Below are 22,142 nucleotides of genomic sequence, written 5' to 3'. Positions count from 1 at the left end.
GACTCCCAGACCCTTGCTCTTTCCCCAAAGCCACGCTGCTCCTCCTCTCTCGCCTCTTGGCCTGGGTTCTGCAGGCAGGGGTCTTGGTCTCCCCCCCCCCCCCGCCAAGTCCCCTCCAGACTGGGCTGGGCTCTCCCCTCCTAGACTCAGAGAGGAAGTTGGGGGGAGGCGGCGGTAATATTGCCAGGTCTCTGTGACAGCCATCACCCCACAGTGAGCACAGCTTACGCCGATGAGCTGCACTGTGTATATTTTAATGGTGACTTGGGCTCAGCTCAGAGGTGGGGAAAGGGAGTTGGGGAATAGTTAGGTGACCCGAGCTGAGCTCAGGCAGGGTTTGCAGTCCATCCAGGGGAGAGGGCTAAGGAGTCAGGGTTCTCTGTGTCCTGTTCTGCTGGAGGCCCGCCCCAGGCGACTGAGTTGCGGTCGAGGAGTAGTTAAAGCCCGTCTCCGAAGGAGGCTGGTGAGCGGTCCGTGGCTCCAGGTAGAGCCGGGACCCGCCTGCTCGTACAGGGAGAGACCAAATCCTTGAGTCTGGGATTCTCTCCCAGGATTTCCCACAAAAACACCCCAAAACCAAAAAAACAGCAGTTTTTAGGAAAATAAAGCCAACTTTCAATGCCCATCACTGTGGAATGTCAATGGTTTTCAAACCTAGGTGGGAGAGGCAAACACAAAGGAGACTAGGAAGGGGAAAGGGTGTGGAGCCGGGTAGGGAGGGAGGCTACGGGGAACCCAGATGCTGTAAACAGTTTGGCCTGTGGTCGCCAGTCAGGTCCACACCGCGTACGAGGGCCCAGTGGGCTTGGAGTGGGAGGTGGACCGGACGCTCCCATCAGCTGATGTGCTCAGGCAGAGCAGTCCTCCCTGATGTGGCCGCTGAGGCCCTGTGCGGGTGGCTGCCCGTACCAGAGGCGGGGGTGGGGACGAACGCCCGAGAGGCTGGAGAGGGGGGCGCGGGGAGGAGCATCACCCTGACTGGCTCTTGGTCCCGCTGCCCCTGGAGTGTCTCGACTCTGCTGAGGATCTGTTTCAAAGGCCGGCCACGTGGTCCCTTCAGAGTAACTGGGGAAGGCGTTGCACAAGTTAGACGGGTGACACAGGGACACAGACGGGGTGCTAGGGTCTGGTCTGCTCACCCTCAGGCGGCTGGACACAGATGGAGTGGGTGGGGGGAAGATGCATCTCTTGGGGCTGAGGAGGAAGGGAGGGACAAAGGGAGGGAGGGAAGGGAGGGATGGAGGTGGGGCAGAGGCAGGCCCGGTGGCTTCCGCTGCTGATGAGATGAGCAGCTGCTGACTCCAGGTCCCGGCTCAGAGCTTGTGGGGGTTGACCCACTTGTAGGTGCCCTCGTACTGGAATCCCACCCTCTTCATCAGCTCGTCTGCCTCAGCTGGGCCACGACTGCAGGACGAGAAATGGGGGCGGGGGGCACCGGCGGTTGAAGAAGCGGGATTTCCCAGATGGCCACACGTGCTTGCTCAGGAGCCCCTCCCCATCCGCCCAGCCCCACTTGGTCCAGAAGCCCGGTGGCTCGCTTCCTCGCTTCTCCCCAGATCTGTAAGCTACTGCTGCCCCTCCAGCGGCTCCTCCTGGCCCCGTGCCCGGTCCCGTGCCCGGTCCCGTGACCGACCCCGTGGATTGGCTGCGTCATCCTTACCTGCCATAGCGATAGGGAATGGGTTTGGCCTTTTCCTTCTCGATCTTGTGCAGCAGCGGGGTGAATATCCGCCAAGCTTCCCGCAGCTCATCACTAGGGGAAAAGGGGTCGTGGGAACTTACTCTGCGGGCCCTGCGGTGCTCAGCCTGGCACAAACCAATGTTTGGGACGCAGAGGTAAGAAGGAGGCTGGGCTGGGAGCCAGGGAGGAGCAGAAACTGGGAAAGGGTAGGAGGGGGAGGCAGCAGGCTCCTTGTCTAGGTGCGGGCCGTTGATCAGAGACGGAACTTCCCTGTCCCAAGGAGGAGGCCTCAGGGGCATTCAAGGAGGGGAGGCGCCCAGAAGACAGGGAGCCAGGGTGGTTGCCACTTCGGGGAGTGCCAGTCCCGTTTATTCAGCATGGGAAGCATCATGGCATTGTGGACGGAGCACGGGCCCGGGAATCAGAAGGTCCTGAGTGCTAATCCCGGCTCTGCCACTTGACTGCTGTGTGACCTTGGGCAAGTCACTCCACTTCTCTGGGCCTGAGTTACTTCATCTGTAAAATGGGGATTGCGACAGTGAGCCCCATGGTGGACAGGGACCGTGTCCAACCCGATTTGCTTGTATCCACCCCAGCGCTTAGTACAGTGCCTGGTACATAGTAAGCGCTTAAATGCCATACTTATTATTACTATTATTATTCAGCAGGGTCGGATGGCTTGCCAAAGCTCCCGCCTGTGAGTAGGGGCCCATGAAGGCCGGGCGGGCAGGGCCAAGACAGGACCACCTGCCCTAACACATTTAAAACTGTTCTGCCTCCATTGAACAGGACGGAACTCTGCACCTCAAACAGGAGCTCAAGGTCCCCGCCCCCCGACCGCTGCCTCGGGTAATGAGGAGGGAAAAGGGAGCGAAGGGAGGAGGCAGGTGGGGGAGGAAACGTAGTCTGTTCCAAGCCTGTAATAGGGGAACAAAGGCTCCAGACTGCAAGCCTGCCCATCCAGGCTGGGGAGGAGGAAACACCTTAGAGACTGCCGCCAATGGGGTCAATGCCACATTTCTCTTTAAAAGCAGAAAAAAGAAAGGAAAAAAAACAAGGAATAGGGAAGGGAGAGTGAGGGAAGAGAGACTGGCTTGGAATGGCAGCTGTACGGACTAGTGTTAGGAAACCAATTTTCACATTTGGTTCTTCTCGAGAACAGCCGTGAAGTCACCCCTGTGGCTCCCCCCACCCGGTCCCTTCGTGAAACCCACCGGCCCAGGGGATTGCCACACCTGGCTAGGTAGGCCCCAGCTGGCTAGGCCCCGGAGCATGGCTCCTTTCTTTCCAGCCTGGGGCCGGAGAAGGGTAGAAGATCCTAAATGGGTTAGTTAGAGCCTAGAAGCCGCTCACCTTCGAACAAAATGCATCTGGCTCCCACAGAAGACATCCAGGATGAGTCTCTCATAAGCATCTGGCAGCTTCACATCCTAGATGGGGGGAGATGGGGAGAGGGAAAGAGAGACAGAGAGAAAGACAGACAGACACAGAAGATGTGAAGTAGGGGAGAGTCAGTCTTTCTAGTCTGTAATAATAATAATAATAATGGTATTTGTTAAGTGTTTACTATGTGCCGAGCACTGTTCTAAGTGCTGGGGTAGACGCAGGGGAATCAGGTTGTCTTAATCCCCATTTTACAGATGAGGTAACTGAGGCACTGAGAAGTGACTCGCCCAAAGTCACACAGCTGACAAGTGGCTGAGCCGGGATTCGAACCCATGAACTCTGACTCCAAAGCCCGTGTTCTTTCCACTGAGCCACGCTGCTCTCTGTGAGCTTGTGGTAGGCAGGGAATGTGTCTGTTTATTGTTATGTTGTACTCTCCCAAGTGCTTAGTACAGCGCCCTGCACACAGTAAGTGCTCAGTAAATACGACTGACTGTCCGATTCAGTCAGGGGCTCGGGAACAAGACTTAGAAGGCAGGAGATCGTTTTTCCTCCTCTATCCCTGCAGGGGCTCTCATTTCCACCAAAAGCCTGGAAGGTTTGGCTGTGAAGGTGCAACGTGAGGGGCAGGGCAAGAAGGAAGTTGGGGAAGCAGCCCCGGGGAAGGGGTCCCTCACCTTGTATCTGTTGCCGTAGGTCAGGTCTAGCTCCGACTCCTCGGGGTTGAAGAACATCCCCGGTTTCTTGGTCATCATCTTGGTGTAGACGGCCTCATTGGGCTGCACGCGGATCACCAGCTCGTTCCGTTTGCACTGGTGATGGAAGATGTCGCCGGCCACGTCCTGGAACTGGAGCCGAACTTCCGCCTTCCGCTCGTTCAGGGCCTTGCCGCAGCGCAGGATAAAGGGGACCCCTGCGTCGAGGGAAAGGGGGAGCTGCTTCCTAACATCACCGATGGCCTTCAGGGGGAGAGGGGGCTCTTTCCCTCCATCGAGCCGGCAGTGGAGGGCTCAGCCGGGACTCCGGAGGTGCCCACTTGGGCAACGAGAAAGTGCTGCTGAGATACCCCTGTCCGAGCCGCCGCCTCCTGGCCCCGCAGGAGAGAGCGGGGACCGCCCCCCTCCCCGGCCAAAGCACCTACCGTCCCATCTCTCGTTCTCCACGTATAAAACCACAGCAGCGAAGGTGGCAGTGGTGGAACCTTGGGGCACCGTGGGGTCATCCAAGTAGCCCTTCTTGGCCTCTCCTTGCCCAGCTGGGTCCCCTACATACTGCCCCAGGACCACCTTGTCCGCCTTCACTTCCGAGATGCACTTCAGGACTTTCACCTGGAGAGAAGCACGCATGGGGAGAAGACAGAAATGACTGCATGGTGATGTGATCTGGGGCTTGGGAGTCCTCGACGGCCAGGCCCAGGAAGGGGAAGCTTGGGCAACGGACCCCCGGGGTAGGCTGTCTCGGGCTCACTGGCGGGAGACGGGGGTCGGGGGGTGGAGCACGAGGCAAAATATCAAAAATCAGTCAAAAAACCTACAGCAGCAACTTCATGTCCCCCAGGGACACACTCTGGTTCACAGTCTTTTTCCCAAAGGGTCCCACTCACTAACTGGGTGCCTGTCATCTCTTATTTCTCCTCAGCCACTGCCCCTTGCCCCACCCCAGCCCTCTGAGACACGTGGACCCAGTTCAGTGGGAAGGAGTTTCAGGAAGGGGGGGATGGAGGGTGGGAGAAGCGGCACCCCCAGCCGCGCCGGCCTCGGTCTACCTTCTCATCACGGACATCGTCCGAGTTGGTGGAGGCTGGTTTCTCCATGGCCACGAGGCACAGCATCTGCAGGAGGTGGTTCTGCATCACATCCCTGCAGGGGGAAGAGATGGGAAGCTGTTCATTTCCCAGACGCTGCTACTCTCTCCGGGTCACGGAGCGGAAAAGGACCCCAAGGAGTCGACCGGCCCGTTGAGCTGTCTTCTGGCAGGGCCGTTCTCAGATCCCAGGCAGACTGGCATTTGCTTTTTTAAAGGCCAGCCAAAGAGATCTTCCTCCAGTTAAGGTTACCTTTCTTTCACTTGAACGGTCAGTTGGCCTCACGCCCGGACCTAGAATGGCCATGCTTGGTACCTGCGCTGGAGTATCGTGAGCAACCCCGTTCAGCCTGGCGCCCCAGTCTCAGGTCAGACAATCGTATTTACTGAGCGCTTAGTGTGCAGAGCGGTGTACTAAGCGCTTGGGAGAACACTATAACAGACACGTTGCCTGCCCACAGTGTATGACTTGGGTCCCAACCAGAGAGGATTTCCTGGGCAAGTACCCTGAGGGAGGGTGCTGTATCAATCTCTCGTCCACTCCTATTAACTCCCTCCTATCTTGGCAGAGGCTTATTATTGCTTCTTGTCTCTTCTCAGTGGAGGAGCCCTTCCTATTTCTGAAGATGCCACCTGCTCCAGACCACATTATCACGCTTTCTTTAGTCTCTCCCTCAGTCACGTTGGCCACGGAGCCTGTTTGTACGGTGCCCGGAGAGTAAACCGGTCCCTCAGTCTGTTGGAAAAGGCCACACCCAGCACTAAGAGGTACCAAGAGAGATCTTCCTGAGGCTCCCTGTTCAGTTAGACCACTCCCAAGTTGTTTTATCTACCTGCCTGGCACTCGTGAACGCAGGCATAGCTTCGGGTGGTGTCAGAGCCTGCCTGAGGCCTCCCCGACACTTTTTTAAACGGCATTTGTTAAGCACTTACTGTGTGTCAAGCACTGTTCTAAGCACTGGGGTAGATACCGGTTAATCAGGCCAAGTACAGTCCCTGTCCCTCATGGGTTTCAGTCAGATGATGATGATGGTATTTGTTAAGCGCTTACTATGTGCCGAACACTGTTCTAAACGCTGGGATAGATACAAGGTAATCAGGTCGTCCCACGTGGGGCTCACAGTCTTACTCCCCATTTTACAGATGAGGTAATTGAGGCGCAGAGAAGTTAGTGACTTGCCCAAAGTCACACAGCTGATAAGGGGCGGAGCTGGGATTAGAACCCACGACCTGTGACTCCCAAGCCCGTGCTCCTTTCACTAAGCCATGCTGCTCCCATAGGAGGGACAGCAGGCATTGAATCCCTATTTACAGTTGAGGAAACTGAAGAACTGAGAAGCCACTTGCCCGAGGTTACACAGCAGGCAAGTGGTGGAGCCAGAATTAGAACCCGGATCCTCTGGGTCCCAGGCTCATGCTCTTTCCACTAGACCTCGTTCCCTTCTCTTCCCCTGTCCGCACAAGGGGACGGCCTCTCTCTAAGGGTTGGGCGCCTCAGGCCGGGGAGGTACGTCCCCTTACCGGATGATTCCAAATTCGTCGAAATAACCCCCGCGGCCCTCGGTGCCGAAGGGCTCCTTGAAGGTGAGGATCACACAGGCGATGTTGTCGCGGTTCCAGATCGGCCCGAAGATCCTGTTGCCGAACCTGGGAGGGGAAAGGTGTGGGATGTGAGGGAGGAGGGGCGGCGAGGTCGGGGGTCTAGACCAGTCGGCGCTGCTCTGCTCTGGTACCCAATCCCCACACCCCTCTCTGCACGGCTCCTCTGGTCACACGGGAGCTACGGCCCTTGGGCCGCATGCCCTAGGGCAAACTGCCCCAAGGAGGGTAGCCTCAAGGTCACTTGCCCCATGTCAGGGCCAAGGGCCCCTCTCCCTTCTCCAGGGGTGGGTGACAGACCTGAGTACCATGAGGTTCTGCACCATCTCCTTGCCCAGGTAATGGTCGATCCGGTAGATCTGGTCCTCCTGGAAAAGCGAGGCGATGTGATTGGACAGCTTGTTTGAGCTCTGCAGGTCCTTCCCAAATGGTTTTTCCACAATCACACGGTTCCAGCCCCTGCATGGGAAAGGCAGAACCCGGAGTCACTAGCCGCTTCCCATCTTCCCGCGGGACCCTCCGCGACCGCCGGGACCCCGGGTCAAGGGGTGCAGGCGGGGCCGCCTCCGGACAAGGCCGCCTTCCCGTCCTTACACTTGGCTCATGCAGGTCTCCTTGATGTTCTTTGTGACGGGCTCGTAGACGGAGGGCGGCAGAGCGAGGTAGAAGAGGCGGTTGGCCTTCTGCCCGTGATGCAGGGAGTTTATGTGCGTGTTGAGCTGCTCGAAGGAGGCCCGACTGTCATACTGACCCGCCACGTAAGAGTTACGAGCAAAGAACTCCTCTAGCTTTTCCTTCTCGTCCGGGGTGACCTGGGGGACAGGCAAAATTCCCAGCTTCTTCCCGCTCTGCGGCCCCTGCATGACCTAACCCCGGTCGGGGCCTGGAAATGAACCCCGCAAGACAGGCCCGGATCCTGGAGGACGTCGTTCTGGAGGAACGGGAGAATTTGATTCCCAGTGAAAATGTACCCTAGGGCACTCTCTCTCGGGCCTTGCATCAGGGGCAGCTTTGCTTAAATGGAAAAGAACGAGAAGGGGGAGGGACTGGGAGGAGGGCACTTTTTTTCAACCCATATACCCAAATTGGGATCCATCTCTCGAAGGCGTTTATGTGGTCTGAATCATCCAGTTGTATTTACTGAGTTCTCAGTGTGTGCCGAGCACCGTGCTATGCGCTTGGAACAATATAACAGTTGGTAGACACCTCTAGAAGGAAGACCAAGAAAGGGAGATGGACACTCTGTCGGGTCTGGTTTTCCCAAGCCACCAAGATCTGAAAAAGGGACTGGACCTCCCTTGGCTTCTAATCTATTCCCAGGGAGTGAAGTCAGCTCCAGAGAGAATAAACATGGAGGACTATCCTCTACTGTTTTGTATGGGGTTCTCTTGGCTTCCGGTTGTGAGTGGGGAGGAGGAGGGGAAGAAGGGGGAGAGAAGGGTGGTGGAAAGGACCCCAAAAACTCACTGCAGAACCTCTCAACCCCAGCAGTGGACCTTCCACTTTCTCAAAGAATCAATTCATCGATGTTATTTACTGAGCACCCGCAAGCCAAAAGAACCCAGCCGTGGGCCAAGCTGAGCCACCCCAGACCTGGGGGACAAAATCTACTTGCAATTTTCCCCAACCTGGTGGGACAGGGGAGGGAACTTATACCGTTCCCGCCCTAGAACGGACCACCCAGTGGGGCAGGAGGCTGGCCCGGTTCGGCCTGGGCTCCTGGAAGGAAGTGGCCACAATCATGCGGTTCCAGCTCCTGCATGGGAAAGGCAGAAGCCGGAGTCACTGGACGCTTCCCGTCTTCCCGCGGGACTCTCCGTGACCGCCGGGACCCCGGCGGAGTCCCGGGGGCTTGGGGGGGAAGAGCGGGTAAGTTGGGGCTATGCACCTTGAAGTATGGCTCACTCTGCTTCCGGATATCGGCCACCGTAAGACGGGAGCGGGCATAACCCACTACCAAGGTGTCATCCGGAAGGAGCCCATCCCGGAACAGCCACCTGGAAGAGAGAGCATTGCCCACGGGCCCCTGTGAGAGGTGGAGGTCGCTGCTCAGGCAACAGGAAATGGTGGAGAGGAGCAGGAGGCGGAGACTTACCAGATGGTTGGGTAGATCTTCTTCTTGGCCAAATCTCCCTAGAACAGAAAGAGAAACAGCTTCTGAGGGGAAAAGTGGGGGCTGGGGCAAAGGCTGAGGGCATCCGGAGGAGCACAAACCTGATCCATTTTCTTCACCAGCCGTGCGACACGAGGCCTCTACAAAATGTAGAATGGGAGAGGGATCTGCGGCTCCTGTGGCTGAAGCTGTTACTACCTATCCGTTACCAAGACCTGCCGGTTTCACCTCTACAATATCGCCAAGATCCGCCCTTTCCTCTCCACCCAAACGGCTACCTTACTATTACGGGCTCTCGTTATATCCCGGCTAGACTACCGTGTCAGCCTTCTCTCTGACCTCCCTTCCTCCTCTCTCGCCCCGCTCCGGTCTATTCTTCACTCCGCTGCCCGGCTCATCTTCCTGCAGAAATGATCTGGGCATGTCACTCCCCTTCTTAAACAACTCCAGTGGTTGCCTATCGACCTCCGCTCCAAACAAAAACTCCTCACTCTAGGCTTCGAGGCTCTCCATCACCTTGCCCCTTCCTACCTCTCCTCCCTTCTCTCTTTCTACCGCCCACCCCGCACGCTCCGCTCCTCCGCCGCCCACCTCCTCACCGTCCCTCGGTCTCGTCCATCCCGTCGTCGACCCCTGGGTCACGTCCTCCCGCGGTCCTGGAACGCCCTCCCTCCTCACCTCCGCCAAACTGATTCTCTTTCCCTCTTCAAAACCCTACTTAAAAATCACCTCCTCCAAGAGGCCTTCCCAGACTGAGCTCCTCTTCCCTCTCTACTCCCTCTGCCATCCCCCCTTTACCTCTCCGCAGCTAAAGCCTCATTTTCCCCTTTTCCCTCTGCTCCTCCACCTCTCCCTTCCCATCCCCACAGCACTGTACTCGTCCGCTCGACTGTATATATTTTCGTTACCCTATTTATTTTGTTAATGAATTGTACATCGCCTCGATTCTATTTAGTTGCCGTTGTTTTTACGAGATGTTCTTCCCCTTGACGCTGTTTAATGCCATTGTTCTTGTCTGTCCGTCTCCCCCGATTAGACTGTAAGCCCGTCAAACGGCAGGGACTGTCTCTATCTGTTGCCGACTTGTTCATCCCAAGCGCTTAGTACAGTGCTCTGCACATAGTAAGCGCTCAATAAATACTATTGAATGAATGAATGAATGAACTGTGAGGGTCCAGAAACTGCTCCTCTAGCCCCAGTCCCTTACTGCTCTTCTATTCGGAAGCAGCGTGGCTCAGTGGAAAGAGCATGGGCTTGGGAGTCAGAGGTCATGGGTTCGAATCCCAGCTCTGCCACTTGGCAGCTGTGTGACTGTGGGCAAGTCACTTCACTTCTCTGGGCCTCAGTACCTCATCTGTAAAATGGGGATTAAGACTGTGAGCCTCATATGGGCCAACCTGATTACCTTGTATACCCCAGCACTTAGAAGAGTGCTCTGCACATAGTAAGTGCTTAACAAATACCAACATTATTATCCTTCTTTTTTATTTTTGTATTCATCTCAATCCTCACCTTGCGCATTGTCTTCACCTTAGCCAGTTCCCTCTCCCCGTCGTTTTCTTAGATCGTGAGCCCCTTGGGGGCCAGGGATCGTGTCTAATTCTCACCTGTGTATTTCCCCCCAGAGCTTAGTGCAGCGCTTTGCACCCAGTAGGTGCTGAATAAAATACTCCTACAACTACTGCAATCTCCTCCTCCAAAGAAGGATGGGCTGAGAGAGCTAGGTCGGCTGCAAGACTATCTGGGAGTTGAAATTTGAAGACAGGAGCACTCTGACTTCAATCTTAGGCCACTGCGAGCGTGACTGGGGAAAACTCAGGGGGGTGTTTGCCAAACCTTATTCCAGGGAAGGGCCTGAACTAGCAGAACCCTCTAGTCCGAGCCCACTTCTGGTTCCAGAGATGAGGGTGAATAGGTTGTGGGAAGAAGGGAGAGATGAGGTGAAAATAAGGGAGGGATGGGAGAGAAGAAAAGCCATTCACATTCCAGTCTTAACAAACAACAACAATAGTAATGGTATTTGTTAAGCACTTGATGAGGATGATGGTATCAAGTGCTTACTATGTGCCAAACACTGTACTATACACTGGGGTGGATAAAAGATAATCAGGTCCCATTATGGGGATCACATTCTAAAAGGAAGAACAGTTATTGAATCTCCATTCTGCAGATGAGGGAACTGAGGCACAGAGAAGGAAAGTAACATGCCCAACATCATGCAGCGGGTCAGTGCTGGTGATGGGATTAGAACCCAGGTCCTCTGACGACTAGGCCTGTGCTCTTTCCATTAAGCCAGGCTACTTCAGTCTTCTCTTCCAAGTCTGACTCTCCACCCAGCTGGCCCAAGTCGGAATCGGCAGGGGCCAGGAATTCTGACTCCTAGCCAGGGCTTTGCACCTCGGATTGTGCCTGGACAATCTTCCAGGTCAAGGTTCAGATTATTTCCCTGGCACAGATTTAGCCTCAGCAGCTGTACTGCCTACTCTAGGGTCATGAGAGATTTCCCTTTTGAACTTGGTTCATTCAGTTTGGCAGCTAATCTAAAATCCTCTTCTCCGTATTCCTCCGTCCCCCAGGGTCCACCCATAGCAGCCAACACCCGGGGAGGGGAGCTGGGTGGGACCGGCTGTTTATCATTCTCCCTTCCTGAGCAGCGAGCTGGGTCCCTTCCTTCCCTGGAATTTTGTTCGCACGTGACCTGGGTTCTAATCCTGACTCCGCCACTTGTCAGCTGCGTAGCCTTGGGCAAATCACTTCTCTGCCTCACTTACCTCATCTGCAAAATGGGGATTAAAACTGCGAGCCCTAGGCGGGACTTGGCCTGTGTCCCACCTGATTAACTTGTATCTTCCCCAGCGCTTAGTACACTGCCTGGCCCGTGGTAAGCCCTTAAATACCATTAAAAATCACAAAACAAACTAGTTTTCATCCGGAGGGAGGTATGGAAAACTGGTTCCCTGGCAGAGGGTAGGGCTGCCCCGGGGGTGGGAAGGGGAGCGCTGAGTCACGAAAGGAGGGCGGTGGTCCTCACGTGTCAGTCCTCCCTTGCCTCTCTAGAGATTTGTGATCTGTTGTCACGGAAGAGATGAGGTCTCAGCCTGCTTGCTCGGCTCCTGGTAACTGCTGACCCCAGGGGCTGAGGCAGGCTGAGAGAGAGGCTGGAGCAAGGGCTTTCTTTTTCAGGTGCCTGGCGTGTTTGCTTTCCTTTAAAGTGCCACACAGGAGCAGGGTCTACTTTCCCTCCCCCATTCCGAGTGTCCAGGGAGGAGGAGCGGTGACTCTCCACACTCCACCTCAACACGATCCAACTAGGGCCCCCCCGAGTCGGAAGCCCTCTTGCTGAGGCCCGGGTCTTCTACTGTACTGCATTTTCCTGAGAAGTTAATACGGCACTCTGCAAACTGCAGAAGTTCCGTAAACACTTGGCCTCGGAGTCAGAAGGATCTGGGTTTGAATGCCGGCTCTGTCACTTGTCTGCCAGTCACTTAACCTTCTCTGGGCCACAGTTCCCTCATCTGCAAAATAGGGATAATAATAATGGCATTTGTTAAGCACTTACTATGTGCCAAGCACTGTTCTAAGCGCTGGGGGGATACAAGGTAATCAGGCTGTTCCACCTGAGGCTCACAGTCTCAACCCCATTTTACAGATGAAGTCACTGAGGCCCAGAGAAGTGAAGTGACTTGCCCAAAGTCACCCAGCTGACAAGTGGCAGAGTCGGGTTCGAATAGAACCCACGACCTCTGGCTCCCAAGCCCGGGCTCTTTCCACTGAACCACGCTGCTTCTCTAAAACTTGTGAGCTCCATGTGAGACACAGATGGTGTCCAATCTGATTAGTTTGTATCTGCCCTAGTTCTTTGGTAGAGTGCCTGGCACATAGTAAGCGCTTAAATACCATAAAAAAAGGAAGTTCCCCCCTACATGGCTCTCTAGCTTCAGGCTCCATTTAGAAGATGGTGCCAGGCCCACCTCCCACTCTCAGCTCTGGGGCTTCACTGAGTCATGATCTGCTGGAAGGTGAGGGGCTTGTCCAAAGCGTCCATACTGAGAATTTCCAGGGGGAAGGGAGGGAAAAGGGGGGAGAGGAAAAAGGGAGAGGGAAGTTCCACCCCACCTCAAAAAAAAAAAGTCAGGCCACGGGATTGTTTCTAAAGGCTCCTTGTGCTCGCCCTGTAGCGGAACGCAAGACCACAGCCTCGACCCGCAGGGAAGAACCAGGCGGGGATTCCGGAGAATGATCAGAGTCCATCCAAGCCGACGGACAGGCACGGCCGCCTACGACCCCAACGTTTTCCCAAGCACGAAGTCCTGGTGGAGTGCTGGGCTGGGATTCCCCAGAACGAGGATATCTTATCAGAGCCAGGGAAGAGGGTCGGGGAGAAGCAGGGTGGGGAGGGAGGGGCCCGGAGCCGTCACGATCGATGGTTCGCTTCAGCTTTCCCACTGCTAGAATGTGTTGGGATCAGGCGACCGTGACTCTGTTGAACTCAACTACTTCCAGAGTGGGGACGTGGCAGGGTGCCAGCTCCTTTCTCAAACACTGGCTTTTCCCTCCTACTTTGGCATCCCGGCACCTTCCAGACGGGAGAAAGGTTAGAGCACTGAATCTTGACCGGTTTACCTAAGGGCGTTGGTTGTTTAAAGTAAATAAAAAAGAGGCTGGCAGAGGCTTCTGGATCCTTCAGAAGGAGGAGTCGGCTCTGGTTCTTTAGGATGCGCGAGCGCGGTCATCATGACATAGCAGATATATTATCAGCTAAGCTTAAGTCATTGAAGAGTTGCGGAATCGACAGATATTCCCGATGGATCTGGCTCCCGGTGAGTCAGAAAAAAATGATATAAAAATCTGAAGCTTGGTGATTTCCTGGCTTCTGAGCAGCCAAAAAGCCATCCCTCTTTTCCCCTTCCAACTTGCTGACCGATTCACCCTGTGGCAGCAGGCCAAGAGTCATGTGGGATGGAGGAGAGGAAGAGGAGGGGAGGAACACTCCCTGGAGTAAAGGGAAGAAGATGTTTGCATCATATTGTGTAAAACGGTTGGGGCAAGTCACATAAGATCTGTAACTTCTACCACAGAGACTGGCTGGGGGGAGGCGGGACACAGGAAGTGACTGCCTAGAGTCACACTCAGTAAAATGTCTCCCTCAGAACTACAACCTTTTAGAAAAATCCTCTGTTACAAAATCCCAGAAGGGCAGGGAATTGGGCCTCCGTGCCCTCATCTGTAAAATGGGGATTAAACGACCTCTTCTGCCTCCCGCTTAGAATGGGATCCCCACGTGGGACGGGTCTGTGTCCGATCTACTTCCGTCAACTCTGTCCCAGGGCTCGGTACAGTGCTCGGCCCCCAGTAGGTGCCATAATTACCGTTCTTTCTGTGTGAGAATTGGCTGGAGAGCCAGGAAACCCCTGCTTTCCTGGCTCGCTAACAAGGAGAGTATAGAAGCTGTGTCTTGCTCTCTTCTTTTTAAAAGTTCCCGGCCCCCTGCCACAAACACCCCTGGAATTCCCCTAACATTCCCCTGAGTCGGAGAAGGTGGCGTTATTCTCGTTTCACAGGAGAGGAAACTGCAACTCCAACAGGTCACCCACAGGGTCTGAGCGACACCCACCAGATGCGGCTGCATCTTTGTTATCGGACAAGGCGTTATTAAAGCCGACGGAGCCGTTGGCCCTGCCTGGTGGAGGAGGAAGAAAGAGAGCTCAAGTAGCTGACAGACATGTAAACCACCAGGGTGCAATGAGGAAGGAGCCTGGTTTATGAAGTTGAACTCCCTTAAGTGTTGTTTCTGCTGAAGTGACCTAATGGGGGCTGCTTCCTTGAGACGGGGGAGGGGGCCGTCCACCCCAGGAAGAGGGGGATGGGGCGGAAGGCGGAGAGGAGGGGAGGGAAGATCACATAGCAGGAGGCTGAGGTTTGTCCCAGGACGGCCGGTGCTTCCTCAGTGCGAGTATGACACACCCTCTCCAGTTCCCTAACTTGCCTGGCAAGTTCCTTTTTCAAGGCTTAAAAAAAACATAAAAACAATAAAGGAGCCCCAGGGGGGCTGGAGCTGGTGGGGTGACTCTGCTGAGTTTTGCAACCTGCTTTCCAAAGCGAAGTTGCCCAACCTCACAGTGCTGCAATGGTGCAAGAGGCACTGGGTCTGCTGTGTGACCTTGGGAAAGTCACTTCACTTCTCTGTACCTCAGTTACCTCATCTGTAAAATGGGGATTGAGACTGTGAACCCCATGAGGGACAGGGACTGTGTCCAACCTGATTTGCTGGTATCCACCCCAGTGCTTAGTGCAGTGTCTGGCATATAGTAAGCGCTTAATACCACTATTATTATTAGCTCAGGGTCAGGAACAGCGGGCCAGTTACACCTCATGCCACTTGTTCCCGGGTGCGCCCTTGGTGGGAGAGGATCTTTTGTGATCAGCCGTGTGTCCCCACTGCCTGGAGTGACTGCGGGACCATCCCCAACCTTTCCTCAGAGGTCCCCCGCCACCCCACCTCGGCCCCTTGCCCCATGGCTAGAACCCTGAAGGATGAAGTCACAAGGCTGCACAAGGGCAGAGCCACCGAAGTCAAACTGGAGTCTCCGGCGATGTTATCTGAAGCCACCTGCCGTTTCTGAACGGACAGGCCATTCCCGTTAGGGCTGAGCTTCTCCGCATTCTGCCTTGGTGTCACTGGGCTCTCGTCGCCCTTGGGCAAAAAGGGTGGCCCCGGATGAGCTGCTTCCTCCCCGCAGGTAGCCTCGATCACAGATCCGCCTCCTCTTGACTCCGGCCCCCTCCAGGCTGGCTGCTCTTGGAAGGAACCCTTTCCTCCTCAGCCTGCAGAGCGGTCAGGACGCCTCCTCTGGGAAGTACTCCCCTCTCAATGTCCAAACTTCATTAAGGACAGCAGCCAAGCCCGGTGACAGCTCTAGAATGAGCCAGATGGTCGCTTCACCACTGGGCCTTTCTGAGGGAATTTGTTTGACGCCACCAGGGGTATAACAAACGGGCTTTCATTGGGCTCCCATCCCCTCAGCAAAGAAGCTACAAGTGGGTGAATTGGTGGTGGGGGACGGAGAGGGAGTAGAAGGACAATGGAGACAGGACTTCCATCCTCTGGAGACAGAGCGAAAACCAACCTCCCTTCCAATACTTCGATGCCTCCCTGATCCTCTCTCCACCTCCCCTTATCTGTTCTCTCCCTCCTTTCACATTCATTCATTCACTCAATAGTATTTCTTGAGCGCTTACTATGTGCAGAGCACTGTACTAAGTACTTGGAATGTACAATTCGGCAACAGATAGAGACAGTCCCTGCCCAATGAAGGGTTCACAGTCTAAACGGGGGAGACAGACAGCAAGGCAAAACGGAACAAAACAAAAACAAGACAACATCTTCAAGCTAAATAGAATCAAGGAGATGTACACCTCATTAACAAAATAAATAGGGTATATAAATAATATATACAAATGAGCACAGTGCTGAGGGGAGGGGAAGGGGGAAGAGCAGAGGGTGGGGAGAGGGAAGCGGGAGCAGAGGGAAAGGGGGGGCTCAGTCTGGGAAGGCCTCCAATTACTCTATATTGTAAGCTTGCTGTGGTCAGGGAACGTGTCTACCAATTCGTGTTGTACTCTCCCAAGCGTTTACTACAGTGCTCTGCACACAGGAAGCGCTTAATACCATTGATTTCCTTGTCTAATTTCTCCCTCTCTCAAAAACATGAAAGGTTTCGTAAGTATTTTAAAGACTTCTTCTTTTGCATGAAAAAAGAAAATCTCCCGCACCGTGCAAATCGTTGACTTTGAATTCAGTTTGCGATTCTTCTTTTCTGCCAGGGTATCTACTGCTGAATAGAGGGGAATCATCTTTATTACAGTATTTATTAAGCACTTATACTGTGCTAAGCGCTGGAGGAGCTCAGACCCGATCCTTGTCCCAGATGGGGCTCGAAGTACAAGAGGTAAGAAGAGAAGGAATCTTCCCCCACTGCTTGACAGATGAGGAAACTGAGGCCCAGAGAGGGTAGGTGACTTGCCCAAGGTCATAATAATAATGATAATGTTGGTATTTGTTAAGCGCTTACTATGTGCAGAGCACTGATCTAAATACTGGGGTAGATACAGGGTAATCAGGTTGTCCCTCGTGAGGCTCACAGTCTCATCCCCATTTTACAGATGAGGTCACTGAGGCCCAGAGAGGTTAAGTGACTTGCCCACAGTCACACAGCTGACAAGTGGCAGAGCCGGGATTCAAACCCATGACCACTGACTCCCAAGCCCGGGCTCTTTCCACTGAGCCACGCTGCTTCTCTAAGCAAGTTAGTGGCTAAGATCGGATTAGAACCCAGGGCTTCTGACTCCGATTCCCCCGCTCTCACCGCTGGGCCATACTGCCTTCTTCGACCAACCCCCGTGGCTCCTTTCTCTCCCAGTAAAATATCACAAATACAGCAGATTAACAATCAATACCCAACAGGTTATTTGGCCTCCTGGGCCAGATTCCGTTCTCCAAGCAAAGTCGTTAAGGCTAGAGATGTACGTCGTCATAATATAATCCTTCCACCATCTAGACACAGCTTCACTCACCCTCACTACCAACCCCAAAGACAGGAAAGGGGAAGGGACCATGTACACCATATTAAAAGGTGACTCATCGAAAGCCAAACAACTCAGCGGTGGAGGAGATGTAATAAGAAACCCAATTTGGTACGCCGCGCTCTCTTTTGGGAATCTTGTTGCCCAAGTCCCGGAGGGAGGTTGGAAAGAGGAGTGGGGGGAACGGTATGACCATGTCGCGAGGTACTCACCGATGCCCCCATGATGATGAAGATGTGGGTGTCGGACTGGTGGAAGGCATCGCCTTGGTACAGCTCCTCCCTCAGGATCCCGCACACTTGCAACCGACTCAGGGCCACCTGCTCCGCCATGTCGCTCGCTGAAAATGGAAGGACGGGATGAAACCCAGCAATGCAAGTGTGGCAAAGGACGGAAGGTCGGGGCCGGGGGAAGTGATGGCTCAATCTGCCACCCGGAGTAGCTAGTCCCCCGCCCACGCCTCCCGACGGGCACTCCAGAGGCCCAGGGGTCCGACCCTTTGCCCTCGTCCGCTTGCCGTCTCAGAGTTTACAAGTCGCGTCTCCCGACGAGTCTCGGCAGGAACCCGAGCTGCAGCCGGTTCGTAACTTAGGAGGGTTTTCCCGGCCCACCCGCGAGTGTCCTCGGTGCCTGGCGGCGGCTCAGCCCTGATCAACGGGAGTCAGACGGCAGCCGGCACCAGGAAAAAGCAAGACAGAGAGGCTTTCCATCCCCGTTTAGACCTTTCAGCTGCCCCACGCTAAGGAGCCTCAGAATGGAAGATCTCAAGGACCCAGAAACAACCAGTTAATCAGGGTTTGCGGGGAATCAGTCAGTGCCCTAACCAGGCAGTTGATCCTCCGTGGAATGGCGCCAGAAACTTTCGCGGTCCAATTACTTGACTGAAGAGATGTAAATCCTGGACGGGTTTAGCTCTGTTAGGGCCCAGTCCTCTGCCGGAACCCAAAATGGGGAGCTAATCTCGTCCAGCCAACCTTTTGGCGGACCTGAACCCGGCAGAAATCCTTTAACGAGTTGACTCGTCACGCCCCTCCGCACCGACCTTCTATCCGGTATAAACATCCTTTGGAAAGCCTCCGATTCGGAGGCGGTTTCGTCCCCGGAGGGTGAAACGGCAATGGTCTTTGCCGGGCTCGAGATATTACTGGGTTGCCTGAGCGCGGCGGGCTCGGGAGCTTAAGAAATTTTAAAAAAACGAGGCCCCATGATACAACCCATCCGGAAAGGCCCTCCCAAGGAGATGCATCTCTCAGACATCTCTCAGACGGACGGCTGTTACCTGCAGTAACCCAGTCACCTGCCGTGACCTGCCTTGCCATGATTCTCGTGTGCGAAGGAAGCGTCTGCTGTGTCAGAAAGAATCTATATGACAAAGCAAACTCTTGGCCATTTAAAACCTTGGAATGAGGAGGCGGGCCAATGCAACCATGTCTTCCTCGGGAGGAGACACACGGAGAAGAGGAGGAGGAGCCTTCGGGGGTGGGGGGAAGGGGGGAGGAGAAAGCTCTAAGCCTATAGATTTTAGGATCTAAATCTATTCAAAGTGAGCCTTAACTTGAGGTTCTGAGGAATTCCCGCCCAACCCAGGCCTTCGGCCGCCACATCAATAGAGATAAGGCAGGGGGGGAAACCACAAGAGGACACACCATCATCTTTCGGGAGGTGGGGAGAGCTATTTGGGTGAAACGGCAGTCGGTCGACGGGACACAAAGATAAAAACTAATTGTTTTTTTTTTTTTTTTAGGCTGTAAGCTCGTCCTCTAGGTTCTTATGGGCAGGGGACGGGTGGGCCGGTTCCGTCGAACCGCACTCGCCCAGGGGCTCAGGACATGCTCCGCACACAGTAAGCGTTCAATACATATCACTGTTTGATGAGGCGGGAGGAGGGGGGGGAGAGGGACGGTACAGACCCCAAAGCCCGGCCCGGGTGGGTGAGGGTTGGATCAGGGGTTCGGGAGAGAGGAAAAGGAGAGCGAAGGAGGGCTTACAGAGGGGTAGGGGACTCTTTCAGGGGCAAGGCGAGAAACTGGTTGCGAGAGAGGAGGGATGAGGCTAAAGCGATCCAAGTCATCCGCCGGGAAGGGACCGAAGAGGGGACCGGGGCCTAGGCTCCGCGGGATGGACGGGACGAGACGGGCAGGGGTTAGGCTCGGGAATTTAAGGCGGGTGGGGACCGGTACGTTCCTTCTCGGGGCCAGGATGCTCGTCCCCCCGGGCCCCGCTGCAGGTCTCCGGCGTTCAGTACAGTATGCTAAGCCCATAGTAAGCGCTCAGGAAATCCATTCGGTAGAATGGATGGAGGGCGCGGGGGCCTCGGTCCCCCAGAGGACGGAGCGGGGAAGGGGAGCTCCCTCCGACCCCCCCGACGGGAGCTGCTCTCGGGGGCCCCCCGGCCCCCCACCGCCCATCACCTGCGTCGCCGGCGGGGTCCCGGGGCCGCTGGTGCTCGGCCTCTGGAGGAAGAGAGGCCGGGCCGGGAGGTGGTGGGGGACCGCCTCGCCCAGCGGCGTGCACTTCGCTGACGCTCGCCCGGCTGCCCATCTCCGCCCCCGGCCCGGCCCCCAGACCCCCTCCCACCCCGCCCCGCCGCCGCCCAGGGGCCCGCCTCCGCCCGCACACACACACACACTCACACACAGACACACACACTCACACACACTCACACACACACACACACCCACACCCCACCCAGGCGGCTCCCGGCCGGAGGACTTCCGCCGCCCTGCGGCCCCGGGCCCGCCCCCGGACTTCCCTAGCCCCGCCCGGCCTCTCCATCTCTGCACCCCAGGCCTCGCCCCCCCATGGCTCCTTCCCGCCCCCCGCACGACCTCCCCAGCTTTGCACCCCAGGCCTCGCCCCCCATAGGGATCCAGCCCCGCCCCCCGCACGGCCTCCCCATCTAATTATGTGCACCCCAGGCCTCGCCCCCCACATGGATCCAGCCCCGCCCCCCGCAAGGCCTCCCCATCTCTGCACCCCAGGCCTCGCCCCCGTAGGGATCCAGCCCCGCCCCCCGCACGGCCTCTCCATCTTATTATGTGCACCCCAGGCCTCGCCCCCCATAGGGATCCAGCCCCGCCCCCCGCACGGCCTCCCCATCTTATTATGTGCACCCCAGGCCTCGCCCCCCACATGGATCCAGCCCCGCCCCCCGCAAGGCCTCCCCCATCTTTGCACCCCAGGCCTCGCCCCCGTAGGGATCCAGCCCCGCCCCCCGCACGGCCTCCCCATCTTATTATGTGCACCCCAAGCCTCGCCCCCCACATGGATCCAGCCCCGCCCCCCGCACGGCCTCCCCAACTTTGCACCCCAGGCCTCGCCCCCATAAGGATCCAGCCCCGCCCCCCTCACGACCTCCCCCTTTGCACCCCGGGCCCCACCCCCCGCACGGCCTCCCCATCTTTGCACCCCAGGCCTCGCCCGCATAGGGATCCATCCCCGCCCCCCGCACGGCCTCCCATTTTATCATGTGCACCCCAGGCCCCGCCCCCATATAGATCCAGCCCCGCCCCCCGCACGGCCTCCCCATCTTTGCACCCCAGGCCTCACCCCTCATATGGATCCAGCCCCGCCCCCCCGCACGGCCTCCCCATCTTTGCCCCCCGGGCCCCCGCCCCTGGGCAAGGCCTCCCACCCATCTTGACTGTGGACAAGTCACCTAACTTCTCTGTGCCTCAGTCCCCTCATCTGTCAAATGGGGATTAACTGTGAGCCTCACGTGGGACAACCTGATGATCCTGTATCTACCCCAGCGCTTAGAACAGTGTTCTGCACATAGTAAGCGCTTAACAAATACCAACATTGTTATTATACAGGGTCATCAGGTTGTCCCACGCGAGGCTCACAGTTAATCCCCGTTTGACAGATGAGGGAATTGAGGCACAGAGAAGTGAAGTGACTCGCCCACAGTCACACAGCTGACAAATGGCAGAGCCGGGATTCGAACCCGTGACCTCTGACTCCCCTGTATCTCCCCCGGCGCTTAGAACAGTGCTCTGCACATAATCAGCGCTTAACAAATACCAACATTATTATGATTATTATTTTCACGCTAAGATCCGCCCCCCTGCACGGCCCCCTCTTCTTGGTACCTCAGGCCCCTCCACCATTGGGCTTTAGCCCCCCCCCCCCCGCAAGGCCTCCCACAAGCAGCGTGGCTTAGTGGCAAGAACAGAGGTCGTGGGTTCTAATCCCGCTCTGCCACTTGTCTGCTGTGTGACCTTGGCCAAGTCACTTCACTTCTCTGGGCCTCAGTTACCTCATCTGTAAAAATGGGGATTAAAAAACGTGAGCCCCACGTGGGACAATCTGACTACTCTGTGTCTACCTCAGCGTTTAGAGCAGTGCTCTGCACCTAGGAACCGCTTAACAAATACCATAATTATTATTATTATCTTTTCACGCTAAACTCCTCCCCCACACTGTTGTGGCCCCGCCTTCGAAGGGGCCTCCCTCCCATTCCTAATGAGATGTCCATCCCCTTGATTCTATTTATTGCTATTGTTTTTGTCCGCCTGTCTCCCCCGATTAGTCCGTGAGCCCGTCACTGGGCAGGGACTGTCTCTATCTGTTGCCGAATTGTACATTCCAAGCGCTTAGTCCAGTGCTCTGCACATAGTAAGCGCTCAATAAATACTACTAAATGAATGAATTCCTGGCTCGGCTCAGTGGATGGAGCCCAGGCTGGGGTGGCAGAGGTCATGGGTTCAAATCCCCACTCCGCCGCTTGTCAGCTGTGTGACCTGGGCAAGTCACGTCACTTCTCTGGGCCCCAATTCCCTCATCTGTTAAATGGGAATGAAGCCTGCGAGCCCCACGTGGGACAGCCTGATGACCTTGTAATAATAATGTTGGTATTTGTTAAGCGCTTACTATTTGCAGAGCACTGTTCTAAGCGCTGGGGTAGACACAAGGGAATCAGGTTGTCCCACGTGGGGCTCACAGTCTTAATCCCCATTTTACAGGTGAGGTAACTGA

General features: G+C 55.8%; 1 protein-coding gene across 2 annotated transcripts; it reads right to left on the bottom strand.

The window, feature by feature from the left end:
• Nucleotides 1-238: 238 nt before the first annotated feature.
• G6PD (glucose-6-phosphate dehydrogenase) lies at nt 239-19,691 on the bottom strand. 2 transcript variants are annotated; one of them, XM_029067310.2, is made up of 13 exons: nt 19,577-19,691; nt 17,378-17,505; nt 8,565-8,602; nt 8,358-8,466; nt 7,064-7,281; nt 6,770-6,928; nt 6,392-6,517; nt 4,833-4,926; nt 4,209-4,395; nt 3,745-3,980; nt 3,035-3,111; nt 1,661-1,753; nt 239-1,404 (listed from the first exon to the last, which is right to left on the bottom strand). In XM_029067310.2, the coding sequence occupies exons 2-13, from the start codon at nt 17,495-17,497 to the stop codon at nt 1,314-1,316; spliced, it is 1,548 nt and encodes a 515-aa protein (XP_028923143.1). In that variant the 5' UTR covers nt 17,498-17,505; nt 19,577-19,691; the 3' UTR covers nt 239-1,313. The 2 variants fall into 2 exon arrangements, with proteins under 2 accessions (XP_028923143.1, XP_001505636.2); XM_001505586.5 differs by lacking the exon at nt 19,577-19,691 and adding an exon at nt 18,445-18,570.
• Nucleotides 19,692-22,142: the final 2,451 nt, after the last annotated feature.

The sequence above is a fragment of the Ornithorhynchus anatinus genome, chromosome 6 (assembly GCF_004115215.2).
Source record: "Ornithorhynchus anatinus isolate Pmale09 chromosome 6, mOrnAna1.pri.v4, whole genome shotgun sequence".
NCBI lineage: Eukaryota > Metazoa > Chordata > Mammalia > Monotremata > Ornithorhynchidae > Ornithorhynchus > Ornithorhynchus anatinus.
This window is presented reverse-complemented; position numbering and strand designations above follow the sequence as displayed.